This window comes from Telopea speciosissima, chromosome 2, assembly GCF_018873765.1.
Source record: "Telopea speciosissima isolate NSW1024214 ecotype Mountain lineage chromosome 2, Tspe_v1, whole genome shotgun sequence".
Taxonomy (NCBI): Eukaryota; Viridiplantae; Streptophyta; class Magnoliopsida; order Proteales; family Proteaceae; genus Telopea; species Telopea speciosissima.
The window spans coordinates 27647890-27670773 of record NC_057917.1 but is presented as its reverse complement, the minus strand read 5'-3'; the positions used below and the strand labels follow the sequence as shown (position 1 = coordinate 27670773).

The 22884-nt window shown below is 40.7% G+C and overlaps 2 protein-coding genes across 3 annotated transcripts; both read left to right on the top strand.

Moving 5' to 3' along the window:
• Nucleotides 1-968: 968 nt before the first annotated feature.
• On the top strand, nucleotides 969-4006 carry LOC122650608. Its single transcript, XM_043844009.1, has 4 exons — nucleotides 969-1090; nucleotides 1151-1907; nucleotides 2361-3498; nucleotides 3615-4006. Exons 1-4 carry the CDS (start codon nucleotides 969-971, stop codon nucleotides 4004-4006), a joined length of 2409 nt encoding a protein of 802 aa, XP_043699944.1.
• A 332-nt stretch (nucleotides 4007-4338) lies between these two features.
• Nucleotides 4339-22473, top strand: LOC122653248 (R3H domain-containing protein 2-like). Of its 2 annotated transcripts, none has more exons than XM_043847216.1 (5): nucleotides 4339-4381; nucleotides 4419-4806; nucleotides 18897-19599; nucleotides 20249-20615; nucleotides 22058-22473. In XM_043847216.1, exons 2-5 carry the CDS (start codon nucleotides 4488-4490, stop codon nucleotides 22097-22099), a joined length of 1431 nt encoding a protein of 476 aa, XP_043703151.1. In that variant the 5' UTR covers nucleotides 4339-4381; nucleotides 4419-4487; the 3' UTR covers nucleotides 22100-22473. The 2 variants fall into 2 exon arrangements, with proteins under 2 accessions (XP_043703151.1, XP_043703152.1); XM_043847217.1 differs by having other exon boundaries at nucleotides 22061-22472.
• Nucleotides 22474-22884: the final 411 nt, after the last annotated feature.

Here is a 22884-nt window from a genome sequence, read left to right as displayed (position 1 = left end):
ATTTTGTTAATTTTCCTAACGTAACCCACCCTTCTTACATGAATAACAACCCAAACTAAAAAACATAATAACATAAAAATGATGATGATGATGCAATGATTGATTTATGTATTTTTCTCTTTTCAAATTCAAATTTATCTTTTTTTTTCATCCAATGGGTTTTTTGGTGGAAAGTCCAGACTCAAGGTACCGTTTATCATTTTTCTCTCTTCCACTCCACTCATCCCAAGGAGTTGTGATTTATGTCCACTTGTTGCTAGTACTGCTTGGTCTTCTTCTGTTTCAGGTTCTCCATCCTCTATTTTGGATTAAAAGCTAAATGCATGTAGACATGACTATATTCAGTGGAATAAGGAGGTATTTGGTCATGTTCAAAGTCGGATCTCTAATCTCACTTCTGAGATCACTAGATTACAAAGAGTGCCTTTAACTGATGCTATTAATTCTGAGCTTCAATCTCTCAAGCGCTCGCTTGATGATGCTCTTGCTGATGAAGAGGAGTTATGGAGGCAAAAGTCTAGGATCTCTTGGTTGAAAGAAGGTGACAAGAACACCGATTTTTTCCATGCTTCTACTCTGCAAAGGAGGAGTTATAATCGGATCTTGCAGCTGAAGATGCCGAATGGTGAATGGACTCAAACTAAACATCAATTATATCAGCAGGTTCTTGATCATTTCAATTCAGCCTTTCATTCTCACGGTATTGATTTATCTTCTCTTGAGACTGTTTTAGATTCGGTTGATTCTTGTGTTTCACATGATACAAATGACATGCTATGTGCGGTCCCTACTTTGGATGAGATGCGTGATGCACTATTTGCAATGAGCCCACTCAAATCACTTGGTATTGATGGTTTCCCTTTCCCCCCCCCCCCCCAGCTTTGTTCCAAAAGTACTGGGATGTAATAAAGGATGATCTCTATTTATTTGTTACATCTTTCTTTGAAACTGGTGTTATGTCTTCCAGGATGAGTGAAACTTTGGTGTGTCTTGTGCCAAAGACTTTACAACCTGAATTGCCTGATCAATTCAGGCCTATTGCCCTATGTACAGTTATTTGTAAGGTTGTTACAAAAATAATTGCATCAAGGTTGAAGTCCATTTTAGATGATATTGTATCACCCTATTAATCTGCTTTCATTCCCAATAGGGCCATCTCTGATAATGTGTTGATTGCTCATGAGCTCTTCCATTACATCAATAAAATGAAGAAGGGTAAGAGGAAACTGGTAGCATTGAAGCTTGAAATGAAAAAAGCATATGACAAGTTGGAATGGCCATTCATTAAACATATGTTCCTGAAGATGGGTTTTTCAACACATTGGGTTAATATGGTTATGGCTTGTGTATCATCGGTTTCCTATCATATTCTTATCAATGGAGCACCAAGGGGTACTGTTATCCCTTCTCAGGTTATTCGTCAAGGGGATCCTTTATCACCAACCTTGTTTATTCTGTGCTCACATGCTTTGAGTTGTTTGCTTATAAAGGCTGAAGCTACATGGACTATTAAAGGTATAAGGGTTCGTAATCGAGCCCCACCGATTACTCATCTCTTGTTTGCTGACGATAGCCTCCTTTTTGCTGAGGGTAAGATAGATGAGTTGTATACTTTGAAGACCTGTTTGGCTACATATTGTCAAGCTTCTGGCCAGGAGATTAATTTGAAGAAGTCCTGTATGACCTTTTCTCCAAATACACGTCCTCGTATTAAGAGGTGGTTTTCAAGGGTAATGAAGGTGCCATATGGATCTGGACCAAAGAAGTATTTGGGTCTCCCTATAGATTTTGGTGTTTCAAAGGCAACCTTATTCCAAGATCTCTCTAATAAGGTGCGTCAAAGGGTTGAAGGTTGGAAGTCTATGCTTCTCTCACATGCTGGCAAGGAGGTTTTACTGAAATCTGTGGTATTTTCTATGTCCAATTATGCATGTATGCATTTCAAACTTCCAGCCTCAAATCATAAATCCTTGCATCAGATGGCTTCTAATTTTTATTGGGGTGACACTAATGGGCGGCCAAAGATGCATTGGATCTCTTGGGAGCGGCTTTGTCTTTCTAAGGAGAATGGTGGCTTGGGGTTATGTGATCCCTCTCTTCATAACAATGCTTTATTATCAAAGGCGGCATGGAGGTTATGGTCCGACCAAGATAGCCTTATATTTCGGTTCTTGAAGGCTATTTATCTTCCTCATTGTGATTTTTTGGCAACATCATGTGGACAACGTCCTAGTTGGGGTTAGAGAAGCCTTATGGAAGGAAAAAGGGTGTTGATTGATGGTTTATGTTGGAGTATTGGAAATGGTACTCAAGTGAATATTTGGTTTGATGCCTGGATTCCCACTTCTTGTGATTATAAGGTCACCTCTCCTAATCCAAATTTACCTTGGCTAAGGAAGGTTGCAGACCTTATTGATCAAGCAACACATACTTGGCATAGTGATGTGCTTTCAGCCTATTTTAATGATGCTGATGTTGGAAGGATTATGAATATTAATTTGTCCATTTTTGACCGCCCTAATAAGTTGGTGCGGGTAGCGAGTAAGAATGGTGTTTTTTCAGTCTGCATTGCCTATCATCTTCTCTCCAATAAAGAGACTGCTCATCGTTTGACTTTTTCTACTTCATCTAGGTTACATTCTTGGAGTACTATTCCTTCAACTGTTTGGAAATCAATTTGGAATTCCCAAACTTTGCCCAAGGTTCAACGTTTCTTATGGCGTGCCTGTGCCCATGGTCTTGCGACAGGTGATGCCCTAGTGCGACGCAATGTTCATGCAGATCCTCTATGTGTTCGATGTGGGGAATGTGAGACCATTTCTCATATTCTTTTGGGATGTTCCTATGCTCGTGCGGTGTGGTTTGGTAGTCCACTTGGTTCTAACTATTTATTGAATGCTAATCTGGAATTTTCAAATTGGATAGCTGCATGGAAATCATTCTCCTCTTTGGGAAAGAAGGAATCCAAATCATTGATTACTCTATGTAGTTTTTTCTGTTGGCACCTATGGCTATCTAGGAATGATTTGGTATTTGGGCGCAAGACTTGGCAACCTAATGAAGTAATTACGGCAGCGTTGAGGGCATTCCATGAGTATAGGGTTGTACATATGGCTGGACTATCTACTCCTGCAACACCTATTGCATCACCTCCCCAATGGTTAGCACTTGTAGCAGGTACGGTGAAATGCAATTGTGATGTTAGTTTTTCAGCATCTTTAGCCAAGGCAGGTGTGAGTTTTGTATGTAGGGACCACAACGGTTTGCCGCTTAAAGCTGTCTCTTGTCCATCTTCTTTCTCGGACATTTTGATTGGTGAAGCTCTTGCTGTTCAGTTGGTGATGCAAGAGATGGTTGCAAATGGTTATGAGAGGGTTGTTATTGAGTCTGATAGTATGAGTCTTATTACCTACATTGAGAATGGTGGCGGTGTGACACCTTTCCATGTTAAGACTCTAGTGGACGACATCATTTACCTTTCTTTATCTTTTGTATCTTGTACTTTTGTTTGTATTTCACGAGAGATTACCAGCGTGGCTTACTCCTTGGCTAGGAGGGCTTTATCATTAACATGCATACCTGAATGGCCCCTATCCTTTCCATGATTGTGTAAGTTGTGTTCCTCATTGCCTCCATGAGTTTTGTATGTAGGGACCACAACGGTTTACCGCTTAAAGCTGTCTCTTGTCCATCTTCTTTCTCGGACATTTTGATTGGTGAAGCTCTTGCTGTTCAGTTGGTGATGCAAGAGATGGTTGCAAATGGTTATGAGAGGGTTGTTATTGAATCTGATAGTATGAGTCTTATTACCTACATTGAGAATGGTGGCGGTGCGACACCTTTCCATGTTCAGACTCTAGTGGACGACATCATTTACCTTTCTTTATCTTTTGTATCTTGTACTTTTGTTTGTATTTCACGAGAGATTACCAGCGTGACTTACTCCTTGGTTAGGAGGGCTTTATCATTAACATGCATACCTGAATGGCCCCTATCCTTTCCATGATTGTGTAAGTTGTGTTCTTCATTGCCTCCATGAGTTTATGCATGACTATCATCAATAAAGTCTTGTTTACCAAAAAAAAAAACAAATATTATAATACGGCAAATAGCTAATACATTCCCCAATGATTAAATGACTCGTGACTCGTGAGAGGAATGTGGCGTTATGATATCGTTGATTATCTATCTCCTTTTTGGACTTGTGGAAGACGAGAAAAATACCTTAAAGACACATCTACTGTTTCTCGTCCTCGTTTTGTGCCCCGAAATCCTTTATCAAGAAAAATACCTTAAAGACACATCTACTTGGAGGTTGGAAGACGAGAAAAATACCTTAGATTCCTCTAAAGTCTGAACCCTAATCTAATCGTTGTTGTTTGGTTCTCGTCTGTCCTTTCCTCTATGACAAACCCTACGGTCTTTGCTATGGAGCTGGCCCTAATTTCGTGACCTCTTCATATCTCTAACCCTAGAATTTTCCTCCCATGGAGGGTTCTGAAGAGGATATCGGGGCTCCGGATTCATGGGAAATAACAGATGTGGATGAGAGCGTGAAGAGGTTAATGCTCTCCTCCAAGAATTCCACTGTCTCGTGTCTGCCACGGATTTCATCGTCTGAATTCCCCTCCGGTGATGATCCTCCGTCAGCTGCCATTTCTGCTGGTGTTGCTTCTTCTGCGGTTGCCTCTGCTTCTTCTTCCTCTGTTGATTCGGAGAGGAATGGAGGGTTCTCTGAAAATGTTATCTATCAGGTGGATCAGTTTCTCCAGGAAGCTTTGCAGAACCCTCGTGAGCGACTATCAAGTGAGTCTCTGCCGTACCTAAAATGTTTGTGTAGCTTGCGTTTGCTTACTTATCCTTTTCCTTTGATCTATATCCAAAAATTACGGTTGCCGTTCCCTCTTATTACGAATTGTGGCTTTTACGACATCCAATACAGGTTATGTAATCGGTGCAGTTGTTTTGAGATATCCTACTTTGGTTCTTGGAATTAATGGCTACCAACGTGAGATTAAATTATGTTTTATTCTGTAGGCCGGCCGTCCTTGGTTTTAGTTGTTGCCTAGAGAAGACTACTGACGTATATTTTTCTTCTTTTCGCCATGATATAGTAATGACTAGTGACAAAAAAAAGGGAATTCTTTTTGCCTATAACGTTTTGCAATTCTTGTGCTATCTGCCGTTCATTATCTTAGTTCCTTATATTTGTAGACAAGGAGTTCACACACTCAAATAAATGCATATATGCATACATGGAATCACCACTTGTATGCGTGAACGAGTTCCATGCTCTACATTAGGGAATTGTGGTTCCTCCTTATTGGCTTGATACATATATATACTAATGCAAGTAGAAGAAGAATTTACTGGTCACTTTTCTAGACCTAGTAGGGTCGGGGGATTCTTGTTGAGAGGTAAAAATCTCCAAAATAGAAAGGAGCTGGATACCATGCAGCAGGAAGCTTGTTGCCTAAATCCTTCTAGTAGGGGCAGCGTTCTTACTTTAAAGATTGAGTTAATGATCTGAGAGTGGAGTGCCTACAATACCTGAACTCTGGTGCTTGAAAGTTGCACTTTAGAAAAACCAATCCATGGGTTAGAATTTTGCATGAAAGTAAACTGTTGATACATCTTTAAGCTTTATATACGTATCAAGTCAAACACGGGAAGTGCTTTCCTTTTTCTTCATCTGTTTAGTTTATGCATGGTGCAGATTGCAATCTGTTTACACATGAACTGTTAAGTGCATGGTCACAAGACTCGAGTATGATGCCTAGAGGAGTCAAGGTGGCCTAGGATATTCTCTTGCGTCGAACATCTAAGCTCTTTTTTCTTTCTTCTTACCTATTTTGACAAGTAGATAAGAACAACTGGTAAGGAACTAGTTATTTCGAGGGAACCAATCTTAATGCTTTTATTCAGATAAAATCCCCTCAGTTATTACAACCTAAATGTCTTTAAATACTCATACAACAAGTATGCCCTTATAGATGAATGGATAGATGTTCTTGTAAGCTAACTTCAATTCCAATTGTGCTGTATTGTTCTGCCAAGCAATTTAGTTCCTAGTTTCAAAGAGGAAATATCGAAGGAGAAACCATTACTGTTGCACCAAGGCCTCTCTGTGAAAGCAGGGATAAGGCTGTGCACATTATGACTCTCCCCAGACCCCGCAGTGGCGGGAACCTCATGCACTAGGTACGCCCTTTTTTTTGTTCAAAGAGATGCCTCATGGTGTTCCAAACTTTTTGATCCTATCAAAATTGATGCTCCATCATTTGAACCCCATGCAGTGAACTATGGCCTTATAGATGATTGAAGAGTCATCCAGTTTGGGAACCTGCTGGATGATCTTTGCAAAGTTATCATGAAGGATGAGAGTCGTTTTATTCAAGCAGTCAGATGGATTTTCTTATGGGCCATCAAACTTCTTTATAGGATGTTTAACATAGCTCCAATACCTGCTAAGATCTATCTTCACAGGTGTGATACAATTACTGATAAAAAAGCATGTTGGCCTTTGAGGCTCTATTCTTTACTTCTGTTTGGGTTGGTATAAATTCATGGTTACTAGTAAATAAAGGAAAGGGAAAATGTGTCTTGGCAGATTTTATGGAATATAGTTAAGATGACTAGTAATCTTAGAGCTACATCCTACGGCCGACATCAAGAGGATTCACATGGAACTGTGATTGGACATGAAGAGAAGTTTAGGGTCTGTGGTGCGACCAGAGCTAACTAATGGTCTGGGCCAGACGTACATAGTGAGCTGATGGGTCTGATTCCGGGTGGTTATTGAGTCTGCAAGAGCTCATGATAATGCATAGGCTGATATGACCTGGACCTGTTGCAGTTCAATATCAAGCCCATTGTTCCAGCATATGTTGAGGCCAACTGCATGGCTAAGTGGTGGGTACAGCTGGACGTCTACATTGTAGGCCTACTAGGATAAATATGGACTTGACAGCGTCTCAGCAGCTTTTTACTCTGTTTTTCTTTGATAAAAGTATGTTCAAACATTACATAATAGGGTTCAGGAATGACAAAATTTTGCTTAAGGTTTTCCTTTTTGCACAGTTAATAGTCATGGTAGTGAAGTATATATATCAACTTGTTAAGGGTATTTTAGTCATTTAACAAGAAGTATACCCTGTTTTATTTTGCACATTGCTAGACCCTCCTTTTTTGATAGACATGATCTTAATGGATGTTATTTGATTTTACTTGCATTGTTATATGCCCTGGGAAATTTGGTCATTTTTGTAGGATCAGTGGATCCATCCTTGAGTTAGTACATCAACAAGTCTCTGGAGTTTGGATCAACATGATTTTTATTAAATAATATTTTGAGGTTCGTGATGCAGATTCATCACCGAAATAGGCTTATTTTATTAGGAATAAGTCTAGGGTTGGGTTATATACATGTTGGGCCTTTGATCCCATGGATTTTCTATGTAATAGGCAACTTTTATGGGCCTAAAATATGGGTAATTAGGTTGTATACGGGATTAGATGTTTTAGTTCTATACTTAGTTTTATTTTCATGTTTTTAATTGAACTGGCCTAAAGTTGGTTTGAACCAATTGTTCATTTTGAGTGATTTTATTAGTTTTTCTGTTAGTTGTTTAGTTGGGCTGGATTAGGGTTTAGGCTACTTTTATGGGCCTAAAATATGGGTAATTAGGTTGCATACGGGATTAGATATTTAGTCCTATACTTAGTTTTATTTTCATGTTTTTAATTGAACCAGCCCAAAGTTGGTTTGAACCAGTGGTTCAATTTAAGTGATTTTATTAGTTTTTCTGTTAGTTGTTTAGTTGGGCTGGATTAGGACTCTATTTTGAGTCTATTTCAGTTTCCTAGTCAATTTAAGTTACCTAATAGGTTAAGGATTGGGTTAGGCCTTTCATTTTTAGTGTAGGAGTCTAATTTTGAGTCTTTTATATAAGGTTGTAAGGGGGCAAAGTATTGAACACGAATTTGATTAAGAAAAAAAAACTCTTACTTGCTGCTGCTGCCCTGCTCTGTTGAGTGTTGCCTTGTGAGACATATCAAGGTGAAGGGACTAGTGGATCTCCAGTTGACTTCTTGCGTCTTATAGACCTGGAGGATCTGTTATAAGGGACTGGTGGATCTCTAGTTGACTCCTTGCTTCTTGTAGACCGGGAGGATCTGCTAATTGTCTTCAAGCTGCTGCCATTGAAGACCTGCAACTTCAAGTAAGTATTAATATCGTCAACCATTCCCTTCTTCTCCTAATCCTCTAAATCCACCCCCATCGATCCCCGTTGCCAATACTCAATCCTTACTACCTTCCTCATCCACCATTAAAACCATAGATCCATTAGAACCCTAATACCTGCAACTATTCTTCATCTCTTCTAGAAGGTTACATGCAAGGTGATTTTCGCGAGAATTCTGCCCAGCCAAATCTAACCGTTAGAATCTGCTAAAATTTTGATTGAATCTTCCTTAAACCTTAAGAGAGACTCTATCCAAATTTCAGTACCATCCACCTAGCCGATTATCTGAAATTACACTTTTACCCCTCTCCTATCTCTACTAGGAAACCTCCATAACTCCAGATTTAACCATCTGACTTAGCTGTAAGCTTCAGCATATATTCCCCTCTACACCACTCACACTCGTCCTAACTATTAATCCCATTCAACCACCTGATTTCCTGTTACTATAAACTCTAGATTCCAACATCTTCTACCTTTCAAAACCCTAATCCTAGTTGCTGCCCAAATCCATCTAACCTATTGCTATCCATCCAAAACCCATAAAACCTAGTTCGTTAGACTCCCCTACACTTGCCTAGCTTTACCATATAAGACACATCCCTATTACCTTAATCCTAACCTTAAAATTGACCTAAAACATCAATTCTGCCCCATCGAACCAGCAGCTCCATAGATCCTGGTTATTTGGCTCCTAGTAGGTCTCCTACCTATCTAGGACTACATTAAGTGGTATTAGAGCCATGGATGAACATGGCAATCCAGTACTACCACCCCCACCCGATCCCATGGCTGCTAATAATGGAGATGCTCCAAAAGCTATTTGCAGATTAGAAGTCTATCCAGGACCGATTACAAGTTATGGAACAAAGGCAGGTTGCACCTCTTACGGACAGCAACAATCCCCTAGAAGAGGACAGGTATCAAGCCAATTTGGTGGTGCAAAGAGCCCTAGACAAGGATGGGGATTACAGAGACAGATCTAGGGATCACAGAGATTGATGAGATCCAAGAGACAGACATAGGGAAGACAGGGAAACGTAGAAAGATCACAAGGAAGACATATAGAGAATACAAAGACTACATGGAATGACCTAGACCTCCAGAGGTGTTCGAGTTGAAGGAATATGGTGGCAGCCATGATCCACATGTATTTTATGATTGGTTAGCTGCTTTAGGTGATTATTTTGATTGGTATGATTTATCTGAGCCTAAGAAGATGAAATTAGCTTGCACTAATCTAGTGGGGCCAGCTCGTGAGTGGTGGAGAATTACTGAGAGAGATCTTAAGTATGAAGGTGTTGTAATATGGGTTTAGGGGTAGAATAGTCATAAGGGTATTTTTGTTTTTTACTCATTCCAGAATGTTCTTCTCTTTATTATAAATAAAGATGGCTGTAGTCACTCCGACTCAAGCTAGTATTCACGGAATTCAACATGGCATCAGAGCCAAAAATATTCTGGGGATATGGGAATTTGAAATTTTTCCTTTTTTCTTTTTTTCTCTCTCTTCTTCTTTGTGATTCTGCCCTAAGGACAGCCACCACTGCAGGCCCCTCCACCACCGCCAGCCCTTTCCCACCTTCCGCCAGCCTCCGCAAGTCCCTCCACCACCTCTGCCAGCCACAACAGGCCACCCCATCATCTTCCGCCACTTCTCCCAATCCCGAAGGCCTTACTCCTCTCTTTATCGCTAGAGGTCCCGCCCTTTTTGCCATATTTTTCCCCCCACCCTAGGTGGTGAGTTGACTCCCACCGAGGGTTCTTTTTTTCCCCTCCATATGTTCTGATTTTTTTTAGGGCTTTATTTATTGGTTTCTGCGATTTTTTTCCAGCCACCATGCCTGACGTTTCAGAGATCACGTCTACTTCCTCTGATTCTGATGGGTCATCCCAACGTGACTTTATTTCGTTTCCGGTGAATCCCATCAAACTAAATGGCAGCAATTATCTATTGTGTTCTCGTTCCTGCTTGTTCGCTATTGGATCCAGTGGTCTCTCTGGTTATATCATGGGCACTCAGGTCAGGCCTACCGAGGTTGGTTCTGCACTGGATTGATGGATGAACTTCAATTTTTTGGTATTGCCCTATCTTGTCAATTCGATGGAGCAAGATATTGTCGGGTGCTATCTCCTGCTTGATTTAGCTGCGAAGATTTGGAAGACAGCCAAGGACACTTATTCTCAGGTTGGGAATGCTGCCCAATGTTACGAGCTTTGTCAGAATATTCACTCTACCAGGTAGTTGGAGTTGTCACTGTCTCAGTATTACAATACCATGTGTACTATGTGGCAGTAGTTGGACTTTCTGGGCACCTGCACTGCCACCTGCGATGTTGATGCCACAGCCTTCCATAAGTGGGAGGATGGCTTACGTGTTTTCGATTTTTTGGCTGGCCTCAATATTGAGTTTGATCAGATCCGTGCCAATATTCTGAACCGAGACCTACTTCCATCTCTGGAGCAAGCCTATGCGATTCTATCGGCTGAGGACAGTAGGCGTACAGCCATGGTTCATCCTGTCACTCAAGAACGATTGGCTCTTTTCAGTGGTTCGCAGTCTTCGCGACGAAATTCTACCAGGTTTGCTAAGATTGATCGAACATCTGGTGATCGCCCTCCCATTAAATGCGATCAGTATGGGAAGGAGTGACATACCAAAGACCGCTGTTAGAAGCTTCATGGTCACCCTGCAAAGACTCGCGGGCGTGGGAGGGGTGAATCCAATTGGCCTAGTAACACCCGTGCTCATTAGGCAACTTCTGACTACCAACCTGATTAATCTCCTTCCCAAGTTGTGGTTGAATTGCAAAATCTTCGGGATATGGTAAATCGATTGGACATATCTTCGGCATCAGTATCTCCTGCCATGGCTGCCTCGGCTTTGTCTTTACCTACCAACCCAAATACTTCTTCTTCCACAGGTATTTCATTTGGTGGGAACTACACCTCGGTCATACCCGATTCTTGGGTAATTGACTCGGGGGCAACCGACCATATGACAGGTTCTTCATATGTTTTTTCCAATTATTTTCCTCTTTTTGGTCATAACAAGGTTGGTGTTGCTGATGGGTCTCTTTCTCCTATCTTGGGGAAGGGATCTGCCCAGTGCACTTCCTCTCTTAGACTTTCCTCTATCTTACATGTTCCAAAGTTTACTACTAATTTGCTTTCTATTAGTAGCCTAACTAAGGATTTAAACTACAAAGTAACATTTTTTCCAACCTATTGTTTGTTTCAGGACTTGGCAACGGACAGTACGATTGCATGTGGTAAAGTGGTTGGTGGTCTGTACGTGCTTAACAGTTCCCGGGCAACTTTGACATCTCAGCCGACATCTTCTGATTTTGATTCTGCACTTTTTGAGTTGAATAATTGGATCGTCGTTTGGGCCATCCTCCTATAAGAGTTTTATCTATTTTATTTCCTGGTCTAGTGAAACGGTGTAATAAACATAATTTTTCTTGTGACAATTGCACTTTGGCAAAGCCAACTAGAAGTATTTTTCCTATTTCTGATAATCGAAGCAATATGCCTTTTGGGTTGATACATTTTGATGTATGGGGCCCTGCCCGTTGTATTTCTACTTCTGGATTTAGATGGTTTGTCATTGACTATTTTAGCCGGACAACTTGGGTGTATTTGATGCATAGTAAAAGTGACGTCTTCACTTGTTTCACTCTATTCCATAAGATGGTCCAGACCCAGTTCGATGCCAAGGTGAAGATTTTTTGCTCAGATAATGGAAAATAGTATATGGATGGTGCCTTCCGCTCCTATTTGGACACCCATGGAATCATACACCAGACCTCTTGTGTTGACATTCCTGCTCAGAATGGGGTAGTTGAATGCAAGAACAGGCATCTCTTGGAGGTTGCTCGTTCTCTTATGTTTACTTTGGCTGTTCCTCCCCGCTTCTGGGGTGATGCTGTTCTTACAGCCACCTATCTTATCAATCGGCTTCCCTCTCGAGTCTTAGGTGGCCGCTGTCCCTTGGACATATTGGTTGGAAAATCGACTTTTGTTGTGCCTCCAAAGTTCTTTGGTTATGTCGTGTTTGCCAGGAATCACCATGTACACGGCAAGTTTGATCCCAAAGGATTGCAGTGCATTTTTTTGGGTTACTCGGCTACCCAGAAGGGTATAGATGCTATCATCCTCCTACACGGAAGGTGTTTATCACTATGGATGTCGTCTTCCAGGAGTCTGAGGCTTACTTTAAACAGCTGGTACCTCTGTAGGGGGAGATTCTAAGTGGTGAAGAGGTCCTGCTGATTGCTCCAGAATTGAGATACCTACTATAGAGGATGTCTCTGTTGAACTAGAAGATGGAGTTACAAGTCAAGAACAAGAAGTGGGACAGATTGAGCAACAGCAACAGGTGCAGGGGGAGAATAAAGTGCAAACTATACTCGGGGAACTGATTTTCCTTTGGATGGCCCTCGGTACAAAGAGACCACCACTACCGACCCTACACAATTGGCATCTGTTCCTGCTCCAAGTCTTGTTCTCAGTCATGTTTCTGGTAAACCACCTCTTAATCCTAGTCTTGATTTTATCCATTGCTATGCAGAAACCAAAAAGGAGTTGTGCACAACATCTTATTTCCAACTATATGTCATACAACTCTCTAACTCCTGCTTTCCATGCTTTCGTATCTTCTTTATCCTCTATTTCCATCCCTTACAATTGTCAGGAAGCAATAGCCGAACAGAAATGGAAGGATGCGATGAATGAAGAAATGCTTGCCCTTGAAAAGAATCAGACCTGGGATTTGTTAAATCCTCCACTAGGAAAGAAATTGGTTGGTTGTAAATGGGTCTTTGTTGTGAAGCACAAGGCTGATGGCTCAGTGGAAAGATACAAAGCAAGACTCGTAGCCAAAGGGTTTACCTAAACCCAAGGAATTGACTATCAAGAGACATTTGCTCTTGTAGCAAAGATGATTACTGTGGGGGTTATCATCTCTTGTGTTGTAAATCGAGGATGGGAACTCCAACAACTTGATGTGAAGAATGCATTCCTACATGGAGATTTGGAAGAAGATGTTTACATAGAGATACCTCCTGGCTTTACCTCTTTAGAGACTCAGGGAAAGGTGTGTAAGTTGAAGAAGGCTCTTTATGGTCCGGAGCAATCACCGAGGGCTTGGTTTGGCCGATTTCATAAGGCTATGGTTGTTTATGGGTATAAGCAGAGCAATGTTGACCATACATTGTTTGTTAAAAGGATGGGACAAGAAGTGACCATTTTGATTGTCTATGTTGATGACATAGTGATTACGGGTAGTGATGCACATGAAATCCAGAAGCTGAAGACATATTTGGGCACTGAATTTGAAGTAAAAGGTTTAGGGAGATTGAGATATTTTCTAGGGATTGAGGTTGCCTATTCAGCTAAGGGCATATCTCTTTTCCAAAGAAAATATACCCTGGATATATTGAGTGAAACAGGGATGCTTGGGTGTAAACCAGCAGACACCCCTCTTGAACCCAACACACATTTGAAGAGTAAGGAAGGTGACTTAGTGGACAAGGGTAGCTATCAGAGGCTAGTTGGCCGATTGATATACCTCTCACATATTCGACCAGACATCACATTTGCTGTAAGTGTTGTCAGTTAATACATGCATGATCCTCACTCTTCTCATTTGGAAGCAGCATATAGAATTCTCCGTTACCTTAAGTCCTCTCCTGGAAAGGGGTCTTGTATTCTTCACATAACCATCTCTGGATAGAAGCATACACTGATGCAGATTGGGCTCGCAGTCCCTAATGATAGGAAATCCACATCCGGATATTGCACATTTGTTGGAGGGAACCTAACTACTTGGAGAAGCAAAAACAAGCTATTGTAGCTCGATCTAGTGCTAAAGCTGAATTTCGAGCTATGACATAGGATATTTGTGAACTTCTCTGGCTCAAGGGGCTTATTCAAGACTTGGGGATGAATGCTGATCTTCCAATGCGGTTCTACTGTGACAACAAGTCAACAATCAGCATTGCTCACAACCCGGTCCAACATGATCGTACCAAACATGTTGAGATTGACCGTCATTTCATCAAAGAGAAATTGGAATAGGGAATAGTTTGTATTCCGTTTATCCAGTCTAGTGAACAGGTGGCTGATATCCTTACCAAAGGGATCAGCAATAAGTTATTTTTTCCTATTGTTAGCAAGTTGGGCATTTTTTATATGTATGCAGCAACTTGAGGGGGAGTGTTGTAATATGGGTTCAGGGGCAGAATAGTCGTAAGGGTATTTCTGTCCTTGTACTCATTCCAGAATGTTCTTAACTTATTATAAATAAAGATGGCTGTAGTCACTTTGACTCAAGCCAGAATTCACGGAATTCAACAAATGGTAATGTGCCTACTACATGGGCTGAGATGAAGCATGAGTTGAAATATTTACCACGGGCATACAGAGCTTGACGACAAGGTCAAATAAATTCCCTTTGACAACATCACCATCAAAAGGCCTTCAAATCTGAAAACAACTTGAAGCCTCCATCAAGTAAAAAAATGCAATTTTAATAATTTATTAAGAAGGAATTGGTTGTTGAATATACAAGGGAATATGTCAATTGATTGGATGGTATATAATTGAATCTGAGTCTGAAATTTGGCATGGAGACAGTCTAGTCTAGACCATTTACTAAATATATACATGCAATCGAAATAGCCACATTCTCCTATCATGGGGCAAAATTTGATCCTGATCTTGAGATACCCTCTAGACATGCCATCATAGAAAAATTTTGCCTTAAAATTTAGGTTTTGTTGTAGTTCTAATGTAACAATTCAAGTAAGAACCACTCTACAATAGGATTGATGATAGGTTGCACCAGAACACCAAACACTTAATTGATTGTAAACTAAAGGAAGAAAAGGATAGAAGAAGATGGATAGAAAGATAGGGTTGTACTTTCTCAGACCTGAGTGTCTCACCTACAGGCCACAGCTATCTCAGCTGTTGAACGGAGGATTTTCTCTCATAACCGATTGCAAGCTATGGCCCACAACGGGTTGTGCCAGTCCATCCACGTCAACACCACTGCATCACCTAATCCTTTAGGCTTTTAGAAACCCATCGAAACCCATCAGATTTTTTTGATGAAAATACATCATGTCTCTATGACCAACAATGATCTATAGAGAATGTTGGGCAGGGAAGAAACAATATATCGACAAACTTAGTGTAGCTGAAATGAGGATGTTGAATGGATGAGTGGTAAAACTAGAAAAAAGATAAAATAAAGAATGAACAAATTAGAGCTTATTTAGGAGTAGCTCTCATACATGATATGTGGTATGGATATTTGCAACAGAGACTTTCGAATGCTCCAGTGAGGAGGGGGGTGACGACTCAAAATGGTGGAACTAAAAGAGCCAAGGATAGGGCCTAAAATGACTCTAGGAGAAGTGGTGATGAAAGACTTGCATAATTTTAGGACTAGTAACAAGTATGGCTTTGAATAGAGTTGATTGGAGAAAGATGACCAATGCAGCTGACCCCATTAGTTGGGACAAGGCTTGACTTGAGTAGAGTTCAAATATTTACATCATGCTTTAGTTAAATGCCTAGAAGCTTCATGCTTAAGAGATGATTCTCAAAAGTTATGTAATCAATTCTGAGAGTGCTCTTTTGTTAGGATAGTCATATCTATACCTTGTGCCTGAAGTTGTTTTAGAATTTAATGATTCTTAAATGTAATGTAAGCTCTTTCTTATTAAAGGTCTCATGTTTTTTAATTTTCTCTGTAAGAGGCATTTAGAGGTAAAGTCCTCATGCTTTAGAGTCTATTGGTTAAATGCTACTCTGCAGAATAGATTTAAATACATTGGTTTACTGTTAGTGAGGGTAAGGAGGACCTTAATGCTTAAAGAAGTTGAAACAATCGAATCTGGGTCTTTAAAGGAGCTTTAAATAGCGACTCATTGAAAAAGGAAAGGGATCTTTAAATAGAGGAAACTGTGGAATCTCACCCTGGAAGTGCCCTTTTGGTCATTTTGTGGGAAATATTAGAAGGGCAAAGCAGGAGAACTAGTTAAGATAAAGGCTACTCATAATAAAGATTAAAGTAATGAAGAGGGTTCTACCAGGGGGAAACAGGGTTTTATTGTGTAGAGAGGTAGCTTTCTCTGTCTCTGTCTGTGGCTACTGTAAGCTGTGTACAAGTTGCTCTTTCAAATGTTCTTCAAAATAGGTAGCGCATACTTGTCATGGCATCTAGTCACGCCAAAGTGGTTGCAGGGGGCCTTGGCGCTTAGGCGAGCAAAACATCTCCATGTAAGTAGGGGGTAAGGGGGGCTTATGTGGGCATATAAGATCGTTGACTTCCTTAGTTGTAAATATGAAGATGGATTAATGAGTGAAATTAAAAATAGTAAAAATATATTTTAACGTAGTTGCAAATGGCTATACAAAAGTACTGTAAATAAATAAAATTTACAAGGGAAAAAGAACGGTACCTGGGCATGTGCAGTGCACTGCCCTTGCACCCAGACATGGGGATGGGTAAAATGACCGCCTCACCCCCATGGAAAGGTGGAATTTCTCGGGGTTGCAAGGTCATTTTGCTTGCCCCTGTATCTCGGCCCGGGGGCAGTGTACTGCATGCGACCAGGTAGCGTTCTCTTTCCCAATTTACAAATTAATATCAAGTATTATCAACATGACTTTTCTCTACAAGTTGCAAAGAAGAGTTTCAGCCACTGGTAACTGTTTTGGACGCAGCACCTGCAAGAGTCGAAGGCAGTGGCAGTGGCAGTGGCACCAGAAGTTGAACACTTACACTCTCCTTTGTCTTCTTGTTTTTTAATGGTAGCGATGGTGGTGGTGGTGGTGGCAGTAGCTGCTGCAACCTTCCTCTTTGTCGGTGGCAACTGCTGCTGCTGCTGCTATGGTGCTGGTGGTGGAGGTGGCAGTGGCAGCGGCAGTGTTGCTCCTTCCTCCTCTCCTCGTGCTGCTGTGGTTCTGGCTGCGTCATGTCTCGTGTTTCCATCTCTTTTCTCCCTCAGTTCACCTTCTCCTCTGTTCTATTTCCCGTATTTTGGTTCTAGGTGCCCTAAACAAGAATGGCGACAAGTCGCCTAGCCCTTCTGAACACACTTTGCCACCTAGGCAACACCTTGAAACTATGAGGTGGTGCTCCTGATTAGATTCACAATTTTGTTTCATGTTGAAGGATGGTTTCCTTTTTGCAATCTCATTTGATGTATCTTCTGTTGGTAATGTAAATTTCTCTTTAAATTCTTGGTTGAAAGTAGTTGATGTTGTGAATAGAAGCTGGACTTGTGGCTAATGTATCATGCTTAACTTTCAAATCAGTGTTTCGTATTTTTTGCAAATTCATTAATAATTGATTTCCTTCTTAAATATACATTGACGCATAAATTGGTTCATTGCTTGTTTTGATCAATAATTGGTTTTCTTGTCAGAAAGCAATCCACGCAGAGAAAAACTGTCATATTTGCAGTGTTTCAAGCATAGTTCAAAATCTCGCGAAATTTCGGCGATATTTCGCCAAATTTCGTATATCTCGAGCTGTCCAAGATATGATATCAATCCGAAATGGAAAAATACCATATTTTGACGATATCTCGTGAGATATTGACGAAATATCGTGGACTCACGATATATCGCGAGATATTGAAAAAGTCACGTGCAATATTTCGAGTATTTCGGAAATTTCGGAAATCTCGGTAATTTCGGTAATCTCGGAAATTTCGGTCAGACCGAAACACCGAAACGAAACGAGATTTAGTACCATTTCACTTGATTCCGTGTTGATGTGACTAGTTGTAACCTAATCTTTCTCCTATTTTAGTCTTTTCTAATTCTTCTCCAGACCCTTAGTGTGGTAGACAAGTTATAAAGGAGCCCCAATACCCACCTGAGGGATCTTTTTTGGGCCAACAGGGTTGAAATATCACTTGCACTAAAGTAGCTTGATCAGATAGATGACTTTGAGCCATCCTCATGGGATACAAAAGTAATGTCATTGAGAACTAAAACAAGTTTGGAAAAGAATAAAGGATGCATGATAATTTATGGCATGATAAATGAATTGGGTGAGTCGTAGTTAAGAGAAAACAGCTGAACCTGGAAATATTGGTGTATGGTGATGAAAACTTAAAGGGCTGCTCAAAATAAGATATTATGGCTGGTTGAAATTATTTGTTTGTTGAGTAATAAAAAAAATTGGGAGTAGCGGAAAAACACATGCATGGCTTATGGTTGACCACATGTATTGTGCTGAATGGAGTTGGATAGTGAAACAGGATTTGTGTGGCCAACTTCATTTATTTAAGATAAGGCTCAGGATTTGTATGGCCAACCTCGTTTATTTAAGATAAGGCTCAGTGGAGTTGTGTTGAGTTGATGGTTTCCACTACTGTTTATATTAAACAGTGCAATCTTCTTGGAGTTTTGATTTTAAGTGAAGTGACAGTTGCAACTTTGAACATAGTGGTTCTAATTGTGTTACTATATTTTTTTTTGTCCGATATTGTGCTTGGATATGGTTTTTTGCCTCCTAGCAGGAACATTTGAACTGTTCCTTTACTCTGTAACTCATCTTTGTAATCATTTGTTTTCTTGTACCCCAAAATAAATAATCTCTCCCTTTCTCTTTCTGTTGTCCAGTTCTGCGGATGGAACAAGATGTTGAGAAATTTATCCGTGATCCCACACAACAGCAAATGGAGTTCCAACAGTTGCCCACTTCCTATTTGCGCTTGGCAGCGCATCGTGTGGCTCAGCATTACTACCTGCAGTCCATGGTTATATTAGACAACAATTTACCTGATGGCTCTGGATCCAGAATTGTTGTCTGCAAGACTTCTGAGTTCCGACTTCCTCCAATTCGTCTGGCAGACATACCCGTAAACTTACCGCAAGAGGACATCAATAATGTCTTTAAGGTTGCAATCAAACAGAGACCGCAGAAGCGAACACAGGCAGTCAACAGTTTAAATTCTCACTCATCTAAGGCAAGTCACTCAAAAAGTGTGGAGGAACGAAAAGAGGAATATAACAGAGCTCGTGCCCGGATATTTAGTTCCAACAGTATTGGTGGCACCGTTGGAAAACCAGGTGAGGTCACAGTGCAGGATAGTTTCCAATCCTTCTCCTTGGGTTCTACAGGAGAAGAGAAATCTGTTGCTGAAGGCCCTGATTTCAACCTTAGTAGGAGTGTCAGTGATTCTTCTATGGTTAGCAGTAGATCTGGTAGAAGTAGGACAGAGAAGGAGCTTCTTGGTAGATACAAAGCTAACAACAGGGTAGCAATCTTCCGGGATCGTGAGATTGAACGGAAGGATCCTGACTATGACAGGAGCTATGAACGGTATGTTGTTGTTCATCATTTTTCATGTCATAGTGCTCTTTTTCTCCCTCTCTAAAACAGATATATCCACTTTTCAGAATTTAATTTCTTCCCTAGATCCTTTGCTAAGATTTCTTGATTATTTTCCGGAGGGAAATCCTGTTTCTAAATGTAGTGTTTGTATGAGTTATTCTTTCCCCTTTCTAAAATTCTGGATGTATGCTGAATTCTAATAATCCAAATGTTCAAAATAGTTTGGATGGTTCAAATAGGAGACCTGGTTGACTTTTGGCCTTCAGATCTCCTGGCTTTTTCTGCTCCACTCAGATATCCTAGGTGTGGGAGAGATTGAATGATGGTTCCTCAAATCCTGGGTGTCTGCTTTTCTATAGATGACCTGCTGAATACAGCTTTGGGTCATTCTGGTGCTAGTATTGCTATTCTTGTGATGCTTCGTCTCTGTTGAAATATATATCTTAACTTTTCTAGGACAAAAGAATTCCAGAACTTGTAGAATTGTGTGATATTCATTTGGTTTATAATATTGTAAGCATAGATCTCTAGTGGTGGATTGAGAAACCTTGCATATTGCTAACTGGTTTAAAAATATTAAAACAATATTTGCTTTTGTTTGGTAAACAATAATATTAACATTGACATAATTGTCCAGGTATATGCAAAGATTCGACCCTGGGTTCGGGTTCAATGGAGGACAATATCCCATGCAGCCCATGTATTCCCCTGCACTGAACTACAATACCGAATTCCCTCAGCTTGGATCAGCTCATAGGCCTCACATTTCTATGGATCACCAGCCTCAGCCAATTCCTCAACACCTACGTGCGTGGGCTGCTGCGTCGAACCCTGCAGGAATTGGTTATGGTCCCCCAGAGACCATGATGGCCCCTTTCAATCCGAATCATGTTAGTGCACATTCAACCTCTGCTATCTATCTGCCTTCCTCTCAGTATCCTTGCCCACGCCCTGCAATGGCATTTGTCCATCCTCACGAACATGTGCACCAACCTTTTTCTCAGGTATGGGCATTGGACCTATGTTCCAGTTCTTTTAGTTATGTGCAGTAATGATAACTAGCATAAAGTATATAACATCTGATATGGTAGCATATTGATAGGGGATATCTACAGTAGCATAGGCCATTAGTGGTCCATACTATAGTGTATGTGTTTGATTCTTGTACTTAAAACAGCAACAGTTTGAGTCTATTTTTTTGGCAAAAGAAAGCCTGAAAGCAATTTGTTGGGGGAGCTACAGGCCACAGGACCTATGTATGGGTCTGGGACCCCATATCTTATGGCTGTTTCAAAGTTGAGCACAGTTAAATACATTCTTCCATGCATCCACCCCAACCCCCCCCACAACAACCATAAAACAGTCTCCTTACCAAGGATTGGTTACCTCTAACCACTGGGTATGGTTTACTCATTTATGATTTTATCGCTCCCCAACACCCCCCTCCCAAAAAGAACAAAAGGATGAATTCACAGAATTTAAGCGAAAGTAGAAAATTGACGTATTTGTAACTTCTGTACTAATTGTCTTTCTTAGTTGGTAACCCATAAATGAGGTTCCCACTCTTTAGGACCCAAGACAGTAGACACATGGAACTTATGGGAGTGCAATGCCTGTTCCATAGATCCCGTGTTCCATACCCAAGGTGTTGTGTTCTTCCATTGTTTTTGGCACACTTTGTAGGTACCTGTGTGCACAGAAGATTTTTCGTGTTTGGTGTAGCCATGGACACGGAGTGCTGGGCATAGCGACACCTGAAAATCCAGAAATGGCTAGATGTCTTTGTAAATTAATTGATCAGTTATGCTACATCTCCAGACTAGGTGATTCAAGTTCCATGCTGAAATTGAAAAAGCACCCGAATATTCGGTTTGATGCTTAGATAATGGAAGAGTAATTTCTATTCTCTTGCCTTTCTGAATGTTATATCAGCATTTGATTACGTATGTGAAATAGTTAGTTGATTAGTAAGTAAAACTGAAGGCAAAACATACAAGTATATATGTATTTAGGTGTATTATAATGCATGTTAGTAAATCAAGTCAAGGGAATCTTTTGCAATCAAATGAGAAGGGGAAATCACCAAGAAATATAGGATAGAAACAAAACATCGGAAGTAGCTCCACATATTTACAAGAAAAAGACAAAGAAGTGTGTTGGTGTTCATACAACACACGACACATGTGGACGTGTGAGAAATCTATGCGAGAAATCTACCGGCAAAAGTGTTCGACAAATCATAGGACTTTTAATGTAAGAAGGGTGGTAGTGCACCTGCCAAAGAGCTATCGAATCTAGAATTTGAATGATTTGGAGAAGCATATCTTATTCTTTTTCCTTGATTGATATCTGATTCTTATGGTAGCATATTCCAGCTTATTTATTCTCTCTCTGTTTGTCTTATAATTTCTTCCTCCTTGATTTGTGATTCTCTGCATCTCATCAGCAGCAATCTGAAGCAAGTGTTGGATTAGCCCGGCCCCGTTGAGGGGCTTGGGCAATGCCTGTGCCCTGCCAGTATAAAATGGGGCTTGAATCGCGGAAGGATGCAGCTGTGGCGATTGTGATTATCTCAACTGGCAGAGGTGCAGGCATAAGAACCCGAAGTTGACTGGAGTGCGCACCATACCGTTTGAAACACTTGTTCCGTTCCATGAACCTCGGTTTCCATGGATGCTTCTTGCACCTTTGATTAAGAAGCCCCAGATTTAGGCAGTCCTGTAGGATTGGGCCATGCTTTCAGGAAGCCCTGCTGTGACATCATGATGATGATGATGATGACGATGAATGTGGAGAACAATTAGAGAAGCACTCAGAGTTGCGATGCAAATACTTGCAAGGATGGAGGTTTGTTGCCATAATCACTTTCTACCTCTTTCATTTTTTTTTTGTTTTGTTTTTTTGGTGGATAGTTTTAGTGGTAATTTGGTTAATTGTTATTCAATTCACCTTGTCAGAAACTAATCGAGTGCGACCTTTTGCACTTCTTTTCCTTGGTACAGACCATATGTGGAGTCAGAACTTTTGGATGGTTCTTTTTAGGGTGGAGGGGGTGGAGGGGGGTAAGCTCTTTATGTCACTGATATGTGGAAGCAATAATACTTCAGTACCCTACTTTAGGGAAGCTGTGTACTCCTATCTGGGCCCTATTTCAACATCTTGTGCAAGGACAACAGAAAAGTGCGTTGTGCTGTAAATATGTGTCTAGACTGGAGGTATTTTGTAGTGGATTATTGTTTCGTTATCAACCATTTCTTTTTGTTGCCAGTCGCA